Genomic DNA, 14,725 nt, shown 5'->3' with positions numbered 1-14,725 from the left:
AAAAAAACCCAAAAACAAACAAAGAAAACCATCCTACAGGCAGTTCTGCTCTGTGAATACCCATGGCTGCTCAGAGTTGAAAATGGACTCGCTGGTACCAGCTACAACTTTCCAACCTGAGGAGGTAGCCCTGGGACGAGCCCACATGCCCCCTTCTCTACCGGGCAAGATGAAGAGTCTTTGGGCATCTGGGCCACCACCCCTCACCTTAGGAACAGAACGGAGCCTGGGTCAATTTCATTTTTCAAGTCTTTGGCTGAAGATTACAAATAAGGAGATGAAAGAGCTTTTATCCTAGAGAAAAGAAGGCTGTTGCAATTTGCATTTTCAGGTGTGGTTAGGTACTTTGGGGACTAGAAATTAACTTTCTGCCTATTATTTTGCTCTCAGTCTATAGCTTGACAAAATGAGTTATTTGCTCAGGGGCCCTGGGCAACGACCTGAACATCTTTGGTCCTCAGGTATGGTTCCATCTGGGTGAGATTAGTGTGCAAAGACAGTGGGTGCAGAACTGGCTTTGGTTCTCAGGTTTTCTACCTGTCTCATGAGACCACTGCGAGCACCAAACAGGCTGATGTAAACTGTAAAAGCTCTGACACATGCAAGGTAGATGCTATAAGTAATTGTTAGTGATGATGCGGAGTGGAAAATCCCCAGACAGCACCATCAGACGACGAACACACACGGGTGAGTGTGTCAGATCAAGTGATGACAACCTGTGCCCGTGGTTTGATCCCTCGCCAATTAAATCACTGGCGGACCCACGCCACTGTCTGCCTTTACCTACGGGAAGTGTGCTGACGTAGACAAGTCGATGCAGTGTTTGGAGGCCCTGGTTGAAAGTTATTCGTAGAACCAACCCCAAGAATGCCCCGAGTCCTCTCTGCATTACAGAGACAAATTCTACTCTTTGTACATAGTGATTACCCCTCAGACAAGAAAGTGTCGTCAACGATCAAGGGCAACCCTGTGGCCAAAGGCACTTCTTCCTGCTTCTTTGGAAACTCAAGCTTGCTTTCCATTCCAGCCAAGCGGGTGTTTGCCGCCGGGGCGGGACCCATACAACGCTCCCCTGTGCCAGGGGAGGCACACGACCCAGTTTCCGCGGTCCGAGGTGAAAGATATTCTGCCTGTGTGCATTGCCACAGCTGCCTGTAAACCATTACATGGCGAATGCTTTTTTAAACTCACCTTTTAAAGAGGCAAGGAGGTATCTTTCATTTGTTATTCGTGGTTTTGTTTTTGTCAGTGTCATTATTCGCCCCCCCCCCCCCCAGGCCTTTTCAGCAGCATCTCTACCAACAGTTCTTAGTGGATTGGAAGCCAGTTCTGCACCCACTGTCTTTGCACACGAATCTCACCCAGATGGAACCATACCTGCTTGTCTGGGCTGATGGGAAATGATTGATCAAGACATTCTCCTGACCTGACTCTGCTCAGCATGTAAGGCGAGCAGGGCGGGCAATGGCATTTTTTTCTAGCACATAGAAAGCAGCCGCTCCCAAGCAGGGGCAGGTGTGACAGTTTGCTTCCAGGAAGATTTACAGCTTGGAGACCCTCTGGGGTTTCCCCAGGGTCATGGTGATTTGGAACACACTCCGCAGCAGTGGATTTGGTGTGGGTTTGCTAAGTTTTCTCTTTCCAAGAGTGAGATTCCTCCTTCTCGGAGTCTTTCTTCTTCAGAAGCACTCCACTGTTTCCGCTTCATTTTAAACATTATGTAAAGCATAAACCCGATGTATAGAAGGCTGATCGCCCTCTGTGACCAGCCTTGCCCCTGTCCCCGGAGGCCCAACCTCGGCAGCGCGGTGGTGTGCGCCGAACTCCCATCAAGAAAAGAAACCTGGGGTATTGTTTTCGATTCCTTTTCTTCTTCAATGATTGCCACTTGTACTCATTCGGTTTACTTGCACATTGTTAGGAGTTTCTGGATGATGAAAATGCTGAATGCTTTCAGCTTCTACTTGAAAGGGGGCGGTCCTGAGTCTGCCCAGCAGTGCCTCAAAAGAAATTCCTGGCAGTCTGCTTCCAAACACTTAGTGATTGCAAACTCCGGAGCCCAGTTGTACTCCCCGACACACACGGGGTCACCAGGAGCCGGCTCCACTCAACATCAAAGGGTTTTCATTTTGTGTCAGACACAGCTACTTCTGTGGTTGTGTTTTTGGACTTAAAGGTTAGATTCATTCATCTACACAACCACATCTCACTATCAAAATTAACCAGGTGTAGTGGTTACGAGTTAGGCCACCAGATCCCCAGCGTCTGAAGTTCAAAGCCACCAGCCACCCCATGGGAGAAACATGGAGCTATGTATTTTCGTTAACAGTTACAGCCTTGGAAACCCACAGGGCAGTTCTGCCTTGACCTACAGAGTCCCTATGAGTCGGCATTGACTCTGAGGCCGTGAGTGTGTGTGTGTTTTTGGTCAAGACTAGGTTGTTATGCAACAGTCGGCTTTACTTGAAAACACGAGATGGAGGATGTCTACTACAGAATTACACATCTGCCAACTGGCATCACCCTGTAACTGTCAAATCACATCATCTCGGAACTGCCAAACCACGGAGAATCCCGGCCCAGCGAAGTGGACACGGAACCCTAACTGTTCCTGCCAGGGCTGCTCTCACGTCACGCCTCAGCGTCTGTTCTGGCAGATGTAAGTCATTAGTGGGCAAAATCATCAGGGAGTAGATTTTTTTTTAACTGTGAATAAGTTGAGGGTTTACATTTCAGATCTTCATTTTAGCAATCACCATTTTAAGCAGCTGATTAAACCTCCCAATGGCTCCCTATACTCCAGTCCCCGTTTTACCCCATCTCTCTCTCTTATAGTATTGTATTTCACCTTCAGAGGGTAGATTTTTCTGTGTGTGAAATGTTGGATAACAAGATAGTCGGTAAGTGAGGACTAACTATATTAAATACATCGTTTTGGGTTCTTAGTCTGTCATTCACTAGAAGATGAGTAATGTGACATTAGAAACGATACTATTTTCAATGTTGTTTCCCCAACAGCTAGCTCAGTGCCTGGCAAATAAAACACTGTAGTTAGATGACCCCGGAGGACTAAGTAGAACTTCCTCCCAGGGCTTCCAAGGCTGACCACCTTTACAGAAGTATGTATCTCCTTCAAAGCAGCTGGGAGTCTGGACTGCTGACCTTTAAAGTTAGTGACTGAGCACTTTAACCACTGTTAAAATGGGTGCCACCAGCACCCTTTTTCTTAGGGCCAACACTAATAAGTCATTTCAGGAATAAGGATTGCAAATAAAAATCAAATGGAGCCCTTTTTTCGGGTCTCCCGAGTCGGAGAAGAGTCTTCTTTCACCGATGCCCATTGGGTTGATCTGGACCAGGCTTCTTGGCTGCATGGGCAGAAGTAGGAGGGAGGCCCCCACAGACCCAGCTATACACAATACTTCATGTCTCAGGGACCCCAGCAGACTTGGCAGAAGAAGCAGAATCGTGTTTTCTCAAAAACATGGTGCAGCGTCAGGTGCTTGTGTGTCCCAATCTAGAAACTGATGATGCTCCGAAAGTTCCGGCCCTGATCCTTGCCCGTCTAGAGGGCTGTGGTGGGCAAGAGCTTGCACTGGGACCACTTGCAGCTCTGAAACTTGCACTCCCCCCAGTGAAGGATTTGCACATGGATGGGGAACTTGTTGCATCTGCCCTTGAGGTTGCAGGTGCTGTAGAGAGCTTCACCTTTGTTGTAGAACAAGCACAGCTTGGTAAAAGGCAGAGGTCATCCTGTAGAAGCAGCATCTGAAGCTGGACCTCACTGAGGCCCAAAGCCTGCAGTTTCTCAGGACTTGGATATTGTCAGATGTGAGGGCAGCATGGGAAAGGGTACAGGTAGACCAGCAGTCATGGTCTAGGTGCTTGCCCAGTAGGTGGTGGTGGCAGGGGTGCAGCTGGTGCCAGGCTGGACACTTGGTACACTAGTAGTGGGCACAGAGGCCCCAGGCAGACATGGCCACCATCCTGGAAGCTGCACCTATATTGTCCCTGCTGAGGGCCTCAAGTGTAGCCACGTCCAGCAGCATCCTGGGCCATGAACCAGCAACACCGGCATATGAAAAATAAACAAACGCTGTGGCTGTTGAGTGGCTTCCAACTCATAGCAACCCCATAGGACAGAGAACAGCTCCGAGGGTTTGTAGACTTTTATAGAAGACTTTTATAGAAGTCTGTAGGCTTTTATAGAAGCAGCCAGCCTCATCTGTCTTCCTGAGTGACTGGTGGGTTTGAACCACTGACCTTGTGGTTAGCAACCCAGCACAAAACCCACTGTGCCTCCAGGACTCCACGTACCTGGCAGATAAATAATATTCACTAACTGAATAACACACACATGCACACACCTACGTTGTCAGCTGCTGTGGAGTTGGCCCTCAATGTGTGGTGATAGCCCTGGGTGGCAGGATTGGACTTTCTGTGAGCCATAGGCTTTTTCGTTGATGGATTTTCCTGAGTAAATGGCCAGGCCTTCCTTCTTAGTGTGGAAGCTCCACTGAACCCTGTTCAGCATAATGGCCACACACAAGCCTCTGCTAACAGATGGGCGAGACACACACACACACACACGTATATAGGGTCTTCAAAAAGTTTGTGTAAACAGTGTGCTAAGTTTTTAATTCCGTTTTTCTGTCAACTTTTTGAAGTCCCCTCCTATGTATGGTTTCTATGTATGGGTCCCTGGGCCAGCTGGTCTAGCTAGGTAACTGGACATTTGTATGGACAGAGTCCTTGCGAGTTCCCTCTAGGTTGTCATGCACCTCAGCGCTCCTCCCAGCAGCCGTCATGTCTGCTGTGCAGCTGCGTGTTGTGCCCGTTTGCCTGATCAGCTGCTGTAGTTTTGTTTTGTTTTTTTAAGTGTGTCAGCCCAAACCAAGCAAGGCTTTAATGACTGCCTGCTAAAATGTAGACACAGGATGCGTCCGGCAGCCAGTCTGCCAATCTAAGGGATCTATCTGCAGGAAATGAGGTTAGTCTGCCGTCACCTGTTCTCATAATTACCACTTCCTTCTCTGGGTTGACAAACAGCCTCCTAATAATTACAAGTTGAAAATCCACAAGGCACACTGCTGTTAGCCTGGTGAGGCATGGAGCATTTTTCTGTGTGGTTGAAAATGCCTATCCAAACAGTCTGCATGGAAAACACTTTGCTTTCATCTGCCTGAGAAGCCCTGTACACACTCTGAATGAGTTCTCCCAGTGGCCCTAGAGGACTGAACCAAAATGCCCCCGTGGGTGTCCGAGGCTGTGAATATTTATGGGACTGGAAAGCCTCATCTTTCTCCCGCTATGAGTTTGGTATTTGTTTGTGGAGCGAGTTCTTATGTCCCTGCATTTCCACATAAAGCCTCCCCTTGTAAGGCATGCGCAGGTCTCCGCACCTTTTTCGTGGCCTGTTCCTTGTTCCTTCCTGCTAGGTCTGTGTCTTCTAAAGCAGATCTGGTTTGGTCAACGGGTGAGTGTTTTATAGTCAAGTACGTTACAAAAGCAGTTTAACAGTTTCTGGTACTTGACTTGGTCCTCCTATGTAGACCCTGGGGCACATTTTCCACGGTGGGCATGGATAAATTATGTACCGTATATACTCGTGTATAAGCTGAATTTTTCCAGCACATTTTTAATGCAGTTTTGTGGTAAAATTAGGTGCCTTAGCTGATATTCGGGTTGGCTTATACTCCAGTATGTATGGTAATTAAAACTATCACCATCTTATTGGGGATGAACATCACTCATTTTTCACATTGACGAAAGGCTTCCTTTTTGTGTGTCTTTTACTTTTAATAATATTACCCTTTGTTCTGACTGGGCTTCAGTCCCCTTATTTGTAAAATGAATAGTGTGCTCGGATGATCCCTAAGGTATATTCAAATTCTAGAACTACGTGATTCTGAACTCTGAGGCAAAGGAAACACAATTCCTTTAAGAATAACTTCAAAATTAAACCACAGTTAGATTGCAATCGATGTCAACTTCCTGGTGAGGATACTGGCACGATTGTTTTGCAAGAAGTTACCATTGGGGACAGTTGGTGGCAGGGCACATAGGATCTTCTTTGCACTGTTTCTTACAACTTCATGTGAATTGATAATAAATAAAAAGTTTTGGGTTGTTTTTTTTTTTTTTTTAAAACAATAAAACCCAAGTGTTATAATAGGACAGTGGAGGTCAGGGGCCTTCGCTTGGCTATATTCTATCATGGACAAGTTACTTAACCTTCCTAAAAGCCAACTTCCTTGTTGGTAAAGCGGGCACGTTAATTATGGTGTTGGTGAAAAATATTGAAGGTACATGGACTATTGGAAGAACAAACAAGTATGAAGTGCAATCAGAATGCTCCTTAGAAGCAAGGCAGGCCAGACTGCCGTACGTACTTTGGACATGTTATCAGGAGAGACCAGCCCCTAGAAAAGGGCGTCATGCTCGGTCAAGTCGTGGATCAGTGACAGGAAGACGAACCTCCGTGCGATGGGTCTTGGTTCAAACGTAACAATGGTGAGGATGGCTCAGGACCAGACAGGGTTTTGTTCTCTTGGACATATTGGAACTAACTTGATGGAAGCATTACATGAGAAAATGCGTAGAAGCCTCATGTGATACCAAATGTGTGATTCTGTCTCCTAACTCCCTGTCACCTCGGTATCAAACACCTGGTGAGCTAGTCGTCTGTTTCCGTCCAACTCACTGACTGAAACATTGACCAGAGCCCCAGGAGCTAATCGCTGTGGGAAAGAAGGGGGAGACACATCTTGGCCGTGTACTCAACCGTCAACTCCCCGGGACTAAGAATCGTTTAGAAAGGCATTGCACCACGTGATACCAAAAGCCGAAGCCATTGCTGTGGAGTGAATTCCTACTGGAGGCAACTCTCTGTTACAGGGCCAGACAGCTTCGTAGAGTTGTCTTGACTGTCATCTTTACAGAAGCAGACGCCCAGGCCTTTCTTCCACGGTGCTCCTGGGGGGTTCAAACCACCAACCTTGAGCTTAGTAGGCGTCACAAACTGCTTGCACATCCAAAAGCAAACTCCCTCCCCTCGAGTCAATTCTGATGCACGGCAACCCTACAGGACAGGGTAGAACCGCCCCTGTGAGTTTCTGAGACTACGACTCCTTAAGTGAGTGGACAGCCGCAGCTTTCCCCTGCTGAAGTGCTCAATAACTGCTGGTTTTCTTCCTCGCACGCCCCTCCACCTTTGCTCCAGAGGAGAAAGCAAGGCAAGCAGCTGCCTTGCTTTCTCCGTGAAAGGACAGAGCAGGGCCTGCATGGTGTCTTCGTGGGGCGAAGCCCATGGCAGTGCACTGAGTCACGCTGTGACGTAACTTTTCTGAATAGCCAGGCAGAGCAGCTCACATGGGCCGGTGTGGCTTCCCAGTGAAATAACAAGGCAGCTTTCAAACCCAGCCAGAGTCAGGGAGTCCCGACACAGCAACCCCGGTCGAAAGCCAGAAGGACGACCACGGCCTTGGAGCTCCGGTGTGTCCGTTGGCTCAGACGTGCTATAAATCTGCATAAATGGGGAAAACAAAAGCAATTTCTATTTGGCTGGTTCTTTGAATGACTGTCCCACGGGACCTAGTTTTCCTTCCCTTGCAAAATCTTTAATCATGGCTCTCAAGTATGAGCTCTCCTTGCAGCTGCACTGATGAGGACATGGAGAGACGATGGAGAAAAATGCATTTCTAAAGACTTCTTGGTCCTGGGAATTGACTGTTGAAAGGACAGCCAAGCTGTGTCTCCTGCTTCTTTCCCACAATGCTTAGCTCCGGAGGACTCTCTCTTGGCTCTCCATCCGGTCTTTCATCAGTGTGGTGGATGGACACACAGTAGATGGCTAGCTCACCAGATTTTTGGATGATTCTGAGGTGAATGGGAGGTCAGGGACAGAATTACAGTGTGTAAGTGGTTTTGTCAGGTTCGGGGACACTGGGCCAAGCATGGTAAATTGTCGCTTAATTGGGATAATGTTTATACCTGATTTCAAGACCAAAAGAAGAGATAAATGTTAGAAAAAACTCCCAATTGACAAGAGTTTTAGGCGGGGGTTGGGGGAGGGAGGAGACATGAGGCTTTATGAAAGACTTAAGTCAGCAGTATGAGGTTCAGAAAGCTTAGGAATCAGAACCGTTCACTCGCCAGAGCAGACTTGGTGTATTTCACTAGGTGCTGGGAACCCAATTTTAAGAATGATTTTGATAAACTGGAATTGATCACTGGCGGGAGGGAGGAAGGAAGGGAAATGGTGGCCCGAATCAAAACAGAAACACAAGATACATTGTTAAAGAATGGCTGGAGGAAATAAGGATATTTCATTTAGAAAAGAGAAAAAAACCCTTGGGGACATGATTGCTGGCTTGGTAGAGGAGAAACTTGTCTACTTTGCTCTCTGTCAGAAATGGGATTAATGAGTGTGCATGAGCAAGGGAATTCGTGGAAACAGCTTTTGGCTCAGTAGAAGGAACATTTTTTCCCAATAATTAGTGCAGATCGATGAGGGAAAGGGCGATTTCATTAACTTGTGAGCTTCCTGTCACTCGATATGTTCAAGCTGAGGCCAGGGGGGTGTCTGTCCGGGATTGTGAAGACCCCCGAATGCTGGATGAGAGCTGGGGGTGCGAGCCCTTACAGAGTACTTCCAGCACCCGTGCCTGTGATTTCAGTAAGCACCAATGCCAAGGGCACTTTTGACATGCCAGACCTCGTTTTTTCTGCTCTAGGCACTGACCTTGACCAGCTGTGTGACCTTCACTAGGAAACTATCCATGTCTGGTGCCAGTTTCCACACCCAAAAAACTAATGGTGTCTAAGTTGCTGCTCAGCTGGGTGTCCTTAAGCATCCTCAGAAGGCCAGCCCTTGTTTCTAAGCCTGCCTTGGGAGGAAACAGCTGGAAGACCAAAGACCAGGGACCCAACTAACTTCTGAGTTTTCTTGTTGGCAGGCGAGAGGGTGATTGTGAACCTGGAAGGTCTTTCCCATGAGATCTGTGGCAGGAAGCTGATCAAATGGCACTCTGGTTCCTTTTAAACACCTGTGTGTCTGACAGCTCAGCAACGAGTCACCAAACAACACAGGAGAAGTGCAGATCGAATGACCGTGGCTGTATGATTTTATCGTGTACAAGCAAATCTTTGGTTTTTATATTCTTAATGATCTAGCCATTGCTGTTGAGTTTTGCTTATAATCACCAGGACAAATAGAAACTTACCATGTGGCAGATCCTCTACAAGTTTTATGTAAGTGAAATTATGTCATCATTTGACACCCAGTAAGTGAAAATCTAGGGTTGGGTCTGTGAGGGACATCATCTCCCCATTGGGAGGGAGGAGTTAAAACTCTCATTTAAATCTGCCTTCATGGTCATGAGTAATGGTTAAGTCCATTTCCACATGCTCTGTGCTTCCTTGCTAGTGTTCAGTCTCTGGAATCTCCTTTGTTTACGAATAGTGAGTGCTCTCTTCTGCCAACATTAAAGGGCCTCGCCTCCACCACCGTCCTGTCTTTTAGTGATCTCTTACTCCCTGATCATTGTCTCTAAATCCCATTTCCTTAGTTGTTTTGTTTTAAATGGAAGCTATGGAGGTACAAGATTTCAAGTACCTCCTCTCGTTACTGAGGTCAGCGGGGGAAGACATACGTACATTTATGCTGTAAGACCTGAAGAATATAAAGCTTCATTCCCAGCATCGTGGTTCTGCCCATTTTCCTTTCATCCAAGTACGGCGTCTCATTCTTTTTCCGTAATTTAGAGAGGAACACAGCTGTTAAAAATAAGAACGCATGAGTCAGTCTTGAGTCACAGCATAGTAATTACAGTTTCCATCTCAGTTGGTAAAGTCCCTCCCATTGTGCTGAGCCCCATCTCACAGCCCTCTGCAAGGGGAACGGGGTCAACTCTGTACCACAGGCTTAATTTTTGTTTTCTAAACCTCTATGATTGAGCACTGAATCAGTTGCCAAGCCAGGAAAAATAAAGAAGACTAGTTCAGTGTAAAGACTTAATTTTCGAACCATGAATGCCTGTTTTCTGACTAAAATTTTGCCTCTGACTAAATCTCTAAATTGATATTAGAAATGTCAGTTACTGTTGAAGATAGAACCTTTGGGTGTCCTGGTATCCTTACTGTGAATGTTTTTGTTTGAAGGGTTGTATAGGCCATACCTTGAATCATACTCTTTCCCAAGCCCCTACTGCTTACATACGGCCCAGTAGACATGTCCTACAATGGTCATCCACATCCTATTAACTAGTTATTACCCTTCATTAAAATTGTTTTGAACTAATTTACTGTCACCAAGTCACTTCTGACTCATACTGACCCTATAGCACAGTATAGAACTAGCGAGTTTCTAAGACTGAAATTCTTTTTTTGTTAAATTATAAATAAATCATTTTATTGGGGTCTCTTGCAGCTCTTATTATAACAATCCATACATCAATTGTATCAAGCACATTCGTACACATGTTGCCTTCATCATTTTCAAAATGTTTTCTTTCTGTTTGAGCCCTTGGTATCAGCTCCTCGCTTTCCCTCCCCCACCCTCCTGAATAACCCCTATGGGCACCTGACAAATTATAAATTATTATTATTTTCATATCTTACACTGCCCTCTGTCGCCCCTCATCCACGTTATTATTGTTTGTCCCCTTGGAGAGGTGGGGGGGGGAATTATTCATCATTGTAATTGGTTCCCCATTTCTCCCCCTTCTCCTCCCAACTTCCCCCACCTTCATGGCATCACTGCTCCCATTAATGTTCCTGGGGGTTTATCTGTCATGGATCCCATGTGTCGAGAGATCTTATCTGTACCAGTGTACATGCTCCCCCAGTCTAACTGGATTTGTAAGGTAGAATTGGGGTCATGATAGCGGGCGGGGGATCATTGAAGAACTAGGAGAATGTGTGTTCTGTTGGTGCCACGCTGCACCCTGGCTGAGTCCTTCCTTCCTTGTGACCCTTCTACAAGGGGATGTCCAATTATGTACAGATGTGCTTTGTGTCTCCTCTCCAACCCCCATCATTTGCATCAATATATTTGTTTGTTTGGGCTCTTCTGATGACCGATACCTGATCCCGTTGACACCTCATGATCACACAGGCTGGTGTGTTTCTTCCATGTGGGCTTGTTTCTTCTCTGCTAGATGACCACTTGTTTCACTTCAAGCCTTTAAGACCCCAGATGCTATATCTTTTAATACCCGGACACCATCAGCTTTCTTTACTACATTTGTTTATACATTCATTTTGACTTCAGCAATCATGTCAGGAAGGTGAGCATCGCAGAATGCCAGGTTAGGTTATTAAAACAAAGTGTTCTTGCATTGAGGGAGTACTTTAGTAGAGACCCAATGCCCATTTGCTACCTTAATACTTAATATTTAAATATATGTACATAGACCCATATCCCTATTAATATATTTATATGTTTACATTTGTTCATACCTATATTTATATCTCTCTAAATGTCTTTTGCCACCTAGTTCTTTCCTCTTATTTCTTTTTACTTTCCTCCTGTCCCTCTATCATATTTGACCTTCATTTACCTCTCAATACTTTCTCTTGGTTACATTGCATTTGATCAGACCCCACCAGCATTCTATGATCCCCTCGCTATCGATCTTAGATCTCTTATTATTCCCTTGTCTCTGAGTTTGTTGGCTCTCCCTACCCTTTCTCCCACCTTCTCCTCTCCCATGTCCCCTAGAGCTGTTGGCCCCGTTGTTTTCTCCTCGGGATCGGTTATCCTACCTATCCTGTATGGACAGACATGAGAAAAAGAAAAGGAAAGAAGAAAGAGAAAAAAAACCCCAACAACAACACACCCAAAAGCCCAAGCCCATAAATAGTTCCAGGTCTAAGACTATAATTTTTTACAGGAGTAGAAAGCTTCGTCTTCCCTCAAAGCAGCTGGTGGTTTTGAACTGCTGACCTTGCAGTTAGCAATCAGTTTGTAACCACTATGCCACCAGGGTTCCCTTACCCTTCAGAGTGGGACATTGTGGTTAAACGGTTGGAGAACCAGGTTTCATTACTGGACAGTGCCTTCACTCGTGTGTCAATGGAAGGAAGCATTGATAAGAAAGAGACAATGTAGGCACTTGTTTCTCCTCCTAACCAGGGAGCCGAATATCTCACTAGCTACAGGAGAGTGTGTGAGCAAGTAATGTGATAAACAGCCCCCCCCAAATAGCCACTGTTAGCATCCGATCAAAATATTTGCTTTCTACTTGAGCCCTTGGTATCAGCTCCTCATTTCCCACTCCCTCCCTGTCCCCCCCTCCCTCATGAGCCCTTGAAAATTTATAAATTATTATTATTTTTTCATTTCTTACACTGTGCGACGTCTCCCTTCATTCACTTTTCTGTTGTCCATCCCCCAGGAAGGAGGTTATATGTAGATCCTTGTAATCGGTTCCCCCTTTCTACCCCACTCTCCCGGTATCGCCACTATCAGCACTGGTCCTGAAGGGACTATCCGCCATGGATTCCCTGTGTTTCCAGTTCTTATCTGTATCAGTGTCCATCCTCTGGTCTAGCCGGATTTGTAAGGTAGAATTGGGTACATCTCCTAATTCTGTCGCTTGTCTTGTTCCGATCCTGTGTAGTCTCCGAGCATTCGGAGAGCCTGGTAACCCCAAGTGCTGGCCTTTGCTCAGTGCCCTTGCCTTGCTCCTTTAGATTACACGAAGCAGACGACCTGGGAAGCCCAAGCCTTCTTAGAAGCGGTGCAGTTCTTCCGCCAGGAGAAAGGCCACTACGGCTCCTGCGAAATGATCGCTGGGAACGAAGTCCAGGTAACGCCAGGCTCAAGATCTGGGCTCCTCTGTCAGGCCGGGTGGTGGAGGCAGAGCCATTTAACAGAGAGCTAACCGAACAAAGGAGAAGCTGCAGCATGCAAGGTGGGACTTCAGAGGCCGGTTTTGTGTCATCCCCTTGAGCAGTGGTTCTCAACCTTCCTCATGCTGCGACCCTTGAATACGATTTCTCATGTGGTGGTGGCCCCCAACCACAAACTTATTTTCGTTGCCACTTCATAACTGTAATTTTTCTACTGTTATGAATCATCATGTAAATATCTTGAGAAGTAGGATGTATTTTCATTGTTACAAATTGAACATAATTAAAGCATAGTGCTGAATCACAAAAACAGGTGTCATTATATATTGTGAAATATTTATTTCTAATGACAAATCAATGAAATTTTGTCTTGCAGCATGGTGTAGCATGGGTGACAGTCACCATGCAGGGTACTCGTATGTGGGCGGGCGTATCTGCATGTGGGCGGACGCACCTGGAGATGGACAGAGGAGTGTGCCTCAGTTCCTAAGACCATCAGAAATAGGTGTTATAGGTGACCCCTGTGAAAAGGTCCTTCGATCCTCAAAGGGGTTGCGACCCCCAGGTTGAGAACTGCTGCTCTAGAACCATTTGGCCATTGCCTCTAAATGCCCCACCAGAGCAGGCAGTAAATAAGGCAGCCAGAAACACTTCAACTACAATGGGAGGAGCTGTTCCCAGGGACATTAGAGAGTGGGTAATTCTTTCCAGGGAATTACCTGAGCGACCCTGAGCACAGTGGTGTGTCGCGGAGTGCACTGCGTTCCAGAGCGGGAGTGCGCTCCGTGGGAGCCTTGGCAAGTTATTCATCCTCTCTCTCTTAGTCTCGAGGTCCTCCTCTGAAGGGGAAAAGAACAGGAATAAAAGAATAATGATGTTTGCATTGCAGGGTCGTGGTAGTTGAATGAGACATTGTTGCTAAAATATTTAGCATACAGTTGGAGGTCTTTGTCTGTCTAGTGCTATATCATTGAAATTGTTAGTGGAATTTCACAAGCACCCACCCAGCACTCTTCTATTTATTGCCTTTACCTGACCTCGTGTCCGTGCTCCATCCCACGGGCACCGAGTCGATCCTGATTCGGAACAGCCCCGCGTGGAGTTTCTGAGACGGGCAGTATTTGTGGAGCAGACAGCTTCAGCTTCCTCCTGCTGGCGTGGTTTCGAACTGCTCCCCTTTCAGGTAGCAGCCCAACTCACGAGTCGCTATGCTACTGGGGTTCCATGGACTCAAAAAAAGAAAAAGAAAAGCAACGCCCCAAACTAACTGCCCTCTAGGCAGTGCCAACTCGTAGTGACCCTGTAGGACAGAGTAGGAAACCCTGTGGGTTTGAAACTATCTCCTTATGGGAATAGAAAGCCTCATCTTTCTCCTGAGGAGCTGCTGGGGGGGTTTGAGCTGCTGACCTTGAGCAGTCCCCCAGAGTACGTCACCACTCTGCCAACAAGGTGCTCCAGAGGCCACTCGAATTTCCCACGGTCCGATGAAAGGCCAGGCTTGTGCCTCAGCACCTGGGGGCTGGGGCTTCATCAGGTGTTGGTAGTCTCCAAAGGAAACGGCTTCATGATGCCAAGCATGTGGCTAATTCCTCAAAAAGAGAGGACAGTGTCTCGTCAGCTGGCTCAGCCAAGCAGGGAGGATATGCACTTGGTGTACTCTTATGTGGAGTGTCCAAGAACGCCGTTCTTTTCTTATCCGCCCCCCAGAGGGTCTCTTTTGGGGTCTGTGAAATGTATTATTAGGGAAGAGCATTCAGATGATGCCAGATGGCAGCTTCCTTCTCTATGCTCATGAAACATTTAAAGCCAGAAACCTTTCTGCATGCCACTCTTTATTGCTTTACCATATGCCTCAGAAAAAAGTCTTTTT

At 46.6% G+C, this 14,725-nt stretch overlaps 1 protein-coding gene across 1 annotated transcript in view; it reads left to right on the top strand.

Annotated features, from left to right (window-relative positions):
* Positions 1-14,725, top strand: part of NIBAN1 (niban apoptosis regulator 1) — a 220,614-nt gene that overhangs the window by 167,538 nt on the left and 38,351 nt on the right. The window contains exon 6 of the mRNA XM_045297990.1: positions 12,697-12,812. Within this exon, the coding sequence (XP_045153925.1) occupies positions 12,697-12,812 (116 nt within the window). The remainder of the gene's footprint in view (positions 1-12,696; positions 12,813-14,725) is intronic.

Source organism: Echinops telfairi, unplaced genomic scaffold (genome assembly GCF_000313985.2).
Source record: "Echinops telfairi isolate 266 unplaced genomic scaffold, ASM31398v2 ScPeMD7_7424;HRSCAF=8462, whole genome shotgun sequence".
Classification (NCBI taxonomy): Eukaryota; Metazoa; Chordata; class Mammalia; order Afrosoricida; family Tenrecidae; genus Echinops; species Echinops telfairi.
This window is presented reverse-complemented; position numbering and strand designations above follow the sequence as displayed.